This window comes from Lingula anatina, chromosome 3, assembly GCF_051362555.1.
Source record: "Lingula anatina isolate TDL-2025a chromosome 3, LinAna3.0, whole genome shotgun sequence".
NCBI classification, from domain to species: domain Eukaryota; kingdom Metazoa; phylum Brachiopoda; class Lingulata; order Lingulida; family Lingulidae; genus Lingula; species Lingula anatina.
Window position 1 is genome coordinate 11,400,110 of NC_141769.1, and position 9,136 is coordinate 11,409,245.

The window sequence follows — 9,136 nt, forward strand, 5'->3', positions numbered from 1 at the left end:
CATGGTGTAGGTTGCTCTTCTCATTCTCATCGTGTGGAGAAACCGTGTTTTGATGCTTGGTTGTTTTCGTTTTGGTAACACTCCTGGCATTCAAGTGGATGACGATCAAAACATGTTTGATAAGCTGTGTGTGCATAGTAAACATTGCAATAGGCCTACTTGGCCTTGATAAGACACAGGGCTTTAGATCAGTATCGTAACATCACTCATCACCAAAAAAAAAAGCGTCAAAATTGTGTGTACTGAAACAAGTAATGAAAGCTGCTAACACATCATAACGTTTCAAAGTAGGCGATATGAATAACGTGAGCACTCCCCTTTCTCAATGTAAAAGAGCTAATTTTTAACTGACACATCTTCTTATCGATTGCTGTCCTTTGCAGACTGCAAACATCAAAAACATTACAAACAAAAATGACACTAAACCAATAAACACATTATTTCAAAGAGCATTGTCCAGAAGCAACATGAGCACGTGTGACACGCGTATTCTGCAGCAGTGTACAAAGTCAAATATATCCGCAATTGGTTATGATAGAAATGCCATTACTCCCTGATCAACTGTAGAAAGGAAAGTAAAGGAAGGGGAAAAAAGGCATAGTTCCGAAATGTTGCGTTATGTTAAAGGGGGGCTAATAAATCCAGTGTTCAAACTCCACAAACCCATTCACCGTTTGAAAGTCACAATCCCAATTAATTATCGCTCTCCTGTTTCGTAGCCTTGGTGTATTAGCAGGGTTTAAAACATTGTGTTGGGATCATTGCGTTTTGTCGCAGCAAACGCACTTTCGAACAGAACTTGAATTGTGTGCCAATCCTACAAAAGTGAACGTTTGAAGCACGTCAGTGGCGTGCAGTTTTTGTATAATAAAATAATGTATGAAGTGGAATTTACAAATATTAGACAATATTTGTGCATCTTTGACGAATGCTTCTACTACAACTCGCAGGTCAATTTCCCACGTTCAAGCATGCACTCCTGGTTTTGTATGTAAAGATTTTCTTATATTTCAGTCTTATATTATTCTTTTAATTGTAAGGAACGTCCGCCGGTCGTAAATAACTATTTTAAAAAAGTCCAGTAAGTTTACTGCTAAAGAAATGCAGCAGTTGACAAATGGCGAGTGGACATAATATGTAACGTATATGGACATAGTATGTAAAAAGGATAAGTTTTGTGTGTATAGATGAGAGAGAGGTTGGAAAACATAAGGTCTTTCAGGTTAATAAAATCCCTATAACCAATGCCGGGTTCAGACACAAAACTTGTTTCAGCTCGAAGAAAGCAAGGGCCTTCTTTATCTTTCATTGAAAAGCAACCATATCACACTGTGCCAGGGATTTTATACGGAAGGAAAAGACACTTCACAAATACCGTGACGATTTGTTTGAAGACCCCCCTCGTCATTTTGTACAGTTCAGTGTCTTTTCTCTGCTGCTAAGATAGCGTGTCCTTTTGTAAATTTCCTGGTACAGAGCGGACCATCTGATGAATGAGATGCTAATTGAAATGGACGTGGCCACTTCAAAGTGCTAATTACACGTATACAATTGGCCATCTTCTTCTTCATTACAGCATTTAGTGTATGTTTTATACACCGTATAGTATCTCGTGTCAAGTCTGGACACGTGAAATACCCGTTTAAGTGGTTGTGATAACGAACGCTAACAAGGCGTTATTAATTGGACCATTAATCATCCCCCAATTCTTCATTGTTAAAAGCTGCCAAGGAAATGTATCATAATACTTATTTTCTACACGACGCCAGTAACTGGGTCATTTTTTGTAAAATGTTTTTTTTTTTTTTAATGTCACACTTATATTTTGAACAATCTGATCTTCAGTGCATATTTCATTATATTTTGACTGTTCAAGTGTTTTATAATCACATTATTTTGTTTTGTTAAATGCTTTTTATAACAACATTCGTGTCGAGGATTATATTTGTGTACAGTATGTTAAATCCGAAGAACGTTTCCCCTAGTTTCCATTAGTATTGTAACGTACAAACGTAAAATTTTCTAATATATTTTTTTAAAATCATCGGTGTTGTTCTTACAAATCTATCCACAACAATTTTTTTTAAATTTTGATACAAAATAAATGTTATGCCATATGCCTTTAAAATAAATTACATATTTAGTTTCACAATCAGCCTTTAGCCAAAATTAACTCATTAAAATATGCCAAAACGTTATCTTTGTATCGTGGAATTTCACATTGTATCTCAAATGAAATAGATAAATGATATAAAAGGCTCTAATATCTTCACCTTGAAAAGGGAATATTGTTATGTTGCACATTATTCGACTAAAAGCCTTGTTAATTTTGTGGTGGGAATTTTGAGATTCAAATTCATGAACAAGAAGCAGCGTTGTAAATTTGCTGTCCAGCTTACAAAGCCTTTATGTCATGGCATCAACGCTCCATGCACGACCTTGGAAAATGTTTAACATCACGCACAGAACACCAGGGTGCTGGGGCCTATAAAAGGCAAAGGGAAGAACACTGTCTTTACTCCACTGCATTAAAGGTAACAACCTCCACAGTCAAGATGATGAAGTGCATCGCTCTCCTCCTGGCCCTCGCCGCCGTCGCCTACGCCGCCCCAGGCCTGAAGGGATATCCAGTTGGCTACGGCAGTGGCATCGGTCGCATTGGTGGCTTCGGCATCGGCAAGGGTTTCGGCGGCTTTGGCGGTCTCGGCTACGGAGGTATCGGCGGTTTCGGCAAGGGCTTCGGCTACGGCGGAATCGGAGGCTTCGGCAAGGGCATCGGATACGGTGGTCTTGGCGGTTTCGGCAAGGGCTTTGGCCTTGGTGGATTCGGCCTCGGCGGCTATGGCGGTGTTGGTTACGGACTGGGTCTCGGCAAGGTCAGTGGAACTTCATTTTATTATAACAAAAATGGTGCCATTAGTTTTTCACATTTGAATTCAAGGTTTTAGTTACTTTTGTTGGAAACAAATTTTCTGAACTTGAGATGGGAAGTTTCTAATTCATCATTTATATGAATTTTATTTGAAGCAGTCTGTAGAAAACATTTTTCAAATATTCAGTGTGTGTGCGTAATTACATGAAGAAAAAATAAAAAAACAAAGCTAATGCTTAGCGAACGTTAGATCTTAATTGAAATCAAAAGGCAAATCCTTTTATAATTCAGTTCATGTATCTTGCTTTCTTTAAACATACAATCTTAAATTATCCTTATTAAAGTTGACTTGCAAATAGACCTAACATAATCTTCATAGATTACAAAACTTACATTTTCATGTTCCAGGGAGTTGGCTTTGGTAAATTTGGTCTCCATGGTTAGACGTCATGACCGAAGAAGGTTGAACATAGGCCTAATGGTTAGTTTAGAGATATTAATTTGTTTCTTTGTATACCATTGTACGATTTGTTCAGTTACAATTTTTGCAGTTTGATTTGGTCACTGTTGGATTGGAGGTGTTAGCACAAATGTCTTTATTTTCCAAATAACACACACCCTCACCCACACACACACACACACACACACTCAGAGAGAGAGAGAGAGAGAGAAAGAAAGAGGATGTGAACTCGAATATAATTTCCTTGAGTAGAAATGCTTAATTTACATGCAAGCAAAGAACGATGGGCATTTAAAACAATATCGTAAAGATTCCTTTTCTAAATCCTCTTAAGTGGCCTGTGCACATTTTAAATAAAATGAAAACTAGAATTATTCACAAGTCATTATTATTTCAGGAAATGAACAAGGCCCCAAAGAGGCGTGCATTTTGAAGACCCCAGTAGGTTTGCGTGATACTTCAACTATAGTCATCATATACATGAACATTCCAAACGACGCTCACGCTGGAAGTTTAACAAATGACGGACAGACTCGCCAGTGCCATCACATCTTGCCTTGGCTATACATTGTTTTAACTAAAGAAACTCGATCTCTGAACTTTTTAATAAGCCAACCACTTCGTTGAAATGATGTTATTTAGCAAGCGAAGCAATTGAATACTTTGTTTGCTGTAAAGTCATAACACCAACGGTGATGTCATTAAGTAACATTTTTCCACATTGCTCATCATTGTACGTTTTTTAAATTACCATTATTTAACACGTTTTAAAAACAAACATTAAATAAACTTACAAAATATGTTAGCTCTTAAGAGTTGTGTCTTTTCACATGCTTTGCAGCATTTTTTGAGGACTTAATTACTAATTTACACTCTCCTGAACACTTAATATCTTATTTATTCTTTTACTGTAGCAGTTTTAATTGAAATCGAAAACTTGATGAATTTAAGCATAATTTTATTATTATTTTTTTTTTCAAAAGTAAAAGTTCGGCGTTATAGTGATTTCCATTATCGTATCTTACCCGCACAGAGCACTAGCGAACCGATATTAACTCATTCTGGTAACAGGCCTCATAAAAGATACTTGGGATCTGTATATACAGAAAAAAAATAAAGTTTCTCGAAGCTATCTCAAGGTTTTTAGCAAGGTTCGCTGTGGAAACACGTTCTCAGAAGCCCAGCTAGTTTTTATTTTGATGTGGATTTTAACCGACCACCCCCTCACACTGAAAACGGCGTTTGAATAGGTACTGATTGCAGCATCCGTATCTCACCTGTCTTGTTGATTTACTTTACAATCTTAATCTAAGGTCACGTCTTATCGCATCGACCCGAGCTCTCTTACTAGAATATGTGAGCTCACGGTGTTGGGATATTTAGTCTGTTGCAATAAGAAAAACCTCACGACCAGAAGGTGACGGCAGTATCGTATATTGGGATATAGACGCTTTTTTTGTGTGCGCCTGGCATTATGGGTAAATTTAAGTGTACTCATTGTATTAGTTTAGCAATCAACACCTGCTGAACAGTTTCCCATTGCAACAGCAAAATGAATTTCGATGAATTTCTCAAGATACTTGGCGAGTTCGGTACGTACCAACAACGCAGATACGCTTTGATATGCATGATAACTTTCTACTCAGTATTATCCACATTGGGCATAGTATTTTACGGGGCCGAACCAGAACACCATTGTAAAATACCTGCGGCACAGGTAGAACGCGTGACTAGGCTGTATGGAAATGTTACACGTGAAGAGCTTTTAGAGCTGTTTGTACCGTACACAAAGGAAGGAAAGCGCAGTGGTTGTGAACTGTATCGCGTTGACGAAAAGTACCTGAATTCTACACTTCCTACATTGCCAAATAGCAGTTTCCCGTCCGCTCCACCTGACGAAAATAGAGTTCTAAATGGAAGAATGATAACATTTAATGATTCAGTTAAATCGGTCTTTCATATCCCCTGGAATCAAGCTTCTGGACAGAAGAGGGAAACTTATAACTGCCCCGGACAAAGAGTATACAGCAAGAACATCTATGAATCTACCATTGTTTCTGAGGTAAAAAACTGTGCTAGCACCGTGTTTGTTGTTGATCTAGATTTGCAAAAGGCCGCTCAAGAATAAGTGATGCTTTTAAGTGAATGTTGATCAACGTTACGACATCTTTTAGAATCGATTAGGCTTATTTTGTGATGTGATGGAACCCAATGAGACTCATCATCACGGCTATTGATCTGTCATATAATTTTTCAGTTTGATCTTGCGTGTGAGAACGCATGGCAAACCGACACCTGCAGTTCGGTTTTCTACGTCTTTAAACCGCTGGCAATGCTGGTGACGGGATTGCTGTCAGACAGGTGACGGTTCTGAGGGGCGAATCTGTTACTGATGCAAAGATATAAGTGGTGGTGATGATGATGATGATGTTGTTAAACAAAGATTCGGGGCCTAAATGTTGTCAGATGTCAGATATGTAGGTTAACGTCAAACGATATAAGTTTTTTTCATTCACGTCTTCCCACATAGAATGAAGATATATATATATATATATATATATATATATATATATATATATATATATATATATATAATCAGAGTCAGAGATCTAGACAGTAAATGGCAATTTGCCATAATCAATGAAAAGAAGGAGTTTTTTATTATCTCTTTTCTTCACTGCACAGATTCGGACGTCGCCCTGTATTCCTGATTGGCATTATAATACTGGTGGCGTCGGGGATTTCATCGGCGTTTGCTCCGAACATGTCGACGTTTTGTGTCCTTTACGTCATCCAGGGCGCCAGTGACTCCAGTATGTTTCTGGCGCTATATACAATGGGTAAGAGTCGAAATCATGTTGAAGTAACTGATCTAATTATTTCATATTATACCTCTAGCGCAGTTTTCTATTTTAGAAGTCGAACTTGATCACTTTCAATTTGTTATAGGAATGGAATATGTCGGTCCAAGTAAGAGAAAAATCGCTGGCGTTTTTATGGGTGTGTGTTTTGGATTAGGACACGCCCTTCTAGCCATTGAGGCCTATTTACTTTCCAACTGGAGATATTTAGCTCTGGTGGCGAGCTCACCCGGCGTCATTTTAATTTTTTCCTGGTTGTAGGTATACTTTCTTTTATAAAACGTTAAATTTGCTGACAGCTAGATTCAATGACGATAAGTAAGCGATACCGCCATTAACAGTATGTGGATAAACTATTACTAGAACAACTCCTGGAATGAGACGCAGGAACAATTAGAATGTAACCTTTTTTCTTTTTTTTTTGGAATATATTATCTACATGTATATTACAGATATATGTCTTCTTTTCATATTACATTTGCTATTTGAAAGATAATTTTAATCGGATAGATACATTTCTTACATGTCTTGATAGCTTTCTGTCAGAACCAACGCGGTGGTTACTAGCACGTGGCAGGCACGAGGAGGCGAAGAAGATCATTACCAAAGTTGCCGTAGTTAACAAGGTTAAGCTTGAAGAGGACACACTGGAGCGTCTTTTTAACGAAGGAGACGAGGAAAAGCAGACATCCACGCACACTCCTATTGACTTGTTTAGGACTTGGCATAGAGCTAAATTTGCTTTAATAATGACCACATGCAGGTGGGGTAGATGCCACTAAATTGAATAATTAAATAATATTTTAAGTTAAAACTTTTTAAAGGTGATTTGAGATAGATGTCATGTACATATGTTGGCGGCCATTTTAAATGCTTCTCTAGAAATTGCAAAATATGCTTCGTAGGATTGGATCTACGTACGTACCACTACTTCACAATCCACTCAAATATCTTAAAATTTGCTTTTTGAATTTTCTCCGCCCCGCTCGTGTCTGATTGACATCTACAAATATTTCAGCCAGTTTTTTGCAAAATAATTTCAGGTTTATTCTCGACTTGACCTACTATGGAATTGTACTTCATTCAGAAGGGCTTGGTGGCAACATATACATTAATTTTGCCTTACTGGGAGCTGCAGATGTTCCAGGGCTGTTGGTAGCCGTGTTTATTGTAGATAGAGTTGGTCGCCGGAGTATAATTGTTGTGACGTTCTGCATCGGTGGAATTGCCTGTATTGTGTCAGGCCTGCTTCCTACAGGTAACTTAAAGGACTGAGTAACTGTCTTAACATAAGTTATCTCGGTAGGGACGCTTGTGCGTCACACATTATTCATTACAAAGTTTGTATTCTGATCCCCTGATTTAACTTTAAAATGAATGCAAATTTAATGCTACTATCTTTGCTTAAAAGAAAAATGTATTTTATTGATGCAGAGAGCTACCTCTGTCTCCTTGGCCATTTAAAAATGATTCTGTAAATTGATGTCCATCGGACACTTCCAGATTTACAGTGGCTGATAATAACAATGGCTGTGATAGGGAAGATGATGGTCTCTGTTACGGGAAGTGTATTGCTAATGTTAACAGCTGAGGTTTATCCCACTGTAGTAAGGTAATTTTAAAAGTGACGAGATCGTTAATCATGACGGGCCGATTATATCCATTCCAACGATTTAATTTGTAATAAAAGTTATGTTGAAAGTTATAGTCAGGTTGTAAAATGAAGAGTACACTAATTTTATTTAAGATATGAATCCAAGCACACACCGTGAAATGCAAACTGAGCTACACAAGAACTGAATTAGTATTTAGCAGGCGTCCATTACATAGGTTCGCATCTTACTTATTATTCCTTTTCGAAAGGCACGTGATGAAGTTCCATCTGCTTACTTGCTCCAAATATTAGGTTTCCTCCGGATATGTTTTAAATTTTAATCTCTTTTTTTTTTCACAGGCAGTCGGGAATCTCCCTCACTGTGTCCGTGGCCAGATTGGGTGCCGCTGTGGCACCACAAGTCCTAGCCCTTGGCCGGATGTATTCGCCTTTGCCATTCATCATTTTGGGGTCCCTTGCTGTTGGTAGCGGCTTGTTGGCCTTATTACTACCCGAAACTCTTGGGAAATCGCTCCCACAGACTATAGAGGAATGGGATGCCAGACTTAATCATGGCAGGTAACTATATAGTTTTGGCGGTGCAGGGCTGGGCTGAGGCAGGCGGGGCCTGGACATATCTGAAATTCCCTTTAGCCCCTTTTACGCTGGTTATCATTTTTACCGCTTGGAACGAATTTTCGTCCAATATTACCCTAAAAAGTTGGATCTTTGACAAATGTTGATGGTCATCACCAAAATCATAAACCATTGTTAATGAACTTAAAATATTTCAGCCTATTTCTTTTGACACATATACTTTTGTCACATATACTGGGGTGTTTTTTAAAGGTCACATTTCTACCTTAGGCTGATGAACAGATTTTTGATAAATGGCCATTTACGATAAATCAGACCAAGACATTGTAATTCTGGAATACTCGAGTTCCGTAAGAACCCATTTGAAGACTGCTTTTGGTTTTGCTTATAAATCGAAACAAATTTGTTAAATGTTTGTTTTGAGTTTTCTTTTCTTTGTAAGCCTTAATTTTACTGTGGACCACGAGAGCGTTGACCGTCAAACTGGTGAAGAGTTGAAAGACCAAAGTAATGACAGTGTTGACGTTGACGGTAAACGTGCCAATGGAGCTGAGCGGCTGGAACTCGGAGCCCTTAATGTGACAAATATTTAACCCATCTCCCCATCTTCATCCATTACAACCGTTGGCGCCCGGGTTTGGAACTATCAATAGTCATGTTTGGCTAACTAAAATAGTCTGGTAATCGGTGGACTGAGACTGAGATTAATAAATGTTTACGTATCTCTTTCTTTTAAGATATTACTTTTAAAA

At 38.1% G+C, this 9,136-nt stretch overlaps 2 protein-coding genes across 2 annotated transcripts; both read left to right on the forward strand.

Moving 5' to 3' along the window:
* Positions 1–2,393: 2,393 nt before the first annotated feature.
* On the forward strand, positions 2,394–4,137 carry LOC106166196 (uncharacterized). The gene is made up of 3 exons (XM_013544671.2): positions 2,394–2,876; positions 3,281–3,353; positions 3,730–4,137. Exons 1-2 carry the CDS (start codon positions 2,409–2,411, stop codon positions 3,314–3,316), a joined length of 504 nt encoding a protein of 167 aa, XP_013400125.2. The 5' UTR covers positions 2,394–2,408; the 3' UTR covers positions 3,317–3,353; positions 3,730–4,137.
* Positions 4,138–4,669: 532 nt separating this feature from the next.
* Positions 4,670–8,977, forward strand: LOC106166189 (organic cation transporter protein-like). The gene is made up of 9 exons (XM_013544663.2): positions 4,670–5,394; positions 5,590–5,693; positions 6,018–6,172; positions 6,282–6,450; positions 6,729–6,956; positions 7,237–7,451; positions 7,697–7,805; positions 8,148–8,366; positions 8,827–8,977. Exons 1-9 carry the CDS (start codon positions 4,885–4,887, stop codon positions 8,975–8,977), a joined length of 1,860 nt encoding a protein of 619 aa, XP_013400117.2. The 5' UTR covers positions 4,670–4,884.
* Positions 8,978–9,136: the final 159 nt, after the last annotated feature.

Bases quoted from the DNA above. Each gene is read 5' to 3' on its own strand.
- LOC106166196 (XM_013544671.2), top strand. From the start codon at position 2,409: ATGTCATGGCATCAACGCTCCATGCACGACCTTGGAAAATGTTTAACA. The intron at 2,877-3,280 runs GTCAGTGGAACT...TTCATGTTCCAG, and splicing joins ACGGACTGGGTCTCGGCAAG to GGAGTTGGCTTTGGTAAATT.
- LOC106166189 (XM_013544663.2), top strand. From the start codon at position 4,885: ATGAATTTCGATGAATTTCTCAAGATACTTGGCGAGTTCGGTACGTAC. The intron at 6,957-7,236 runs GTGGGGTAGATG...AAATAATTTCAG, and splicing joins TTAATAATGACCACATGCAG to GTTTATTCTCGACTTGACCT. The intron at 8,367-8,826 runs GTAACTATATAG...TTTCTTTGTAAG, and splicing joins GCCAGACTTAATCATGGCAG to CCTTAATTTTACTGTGGACC.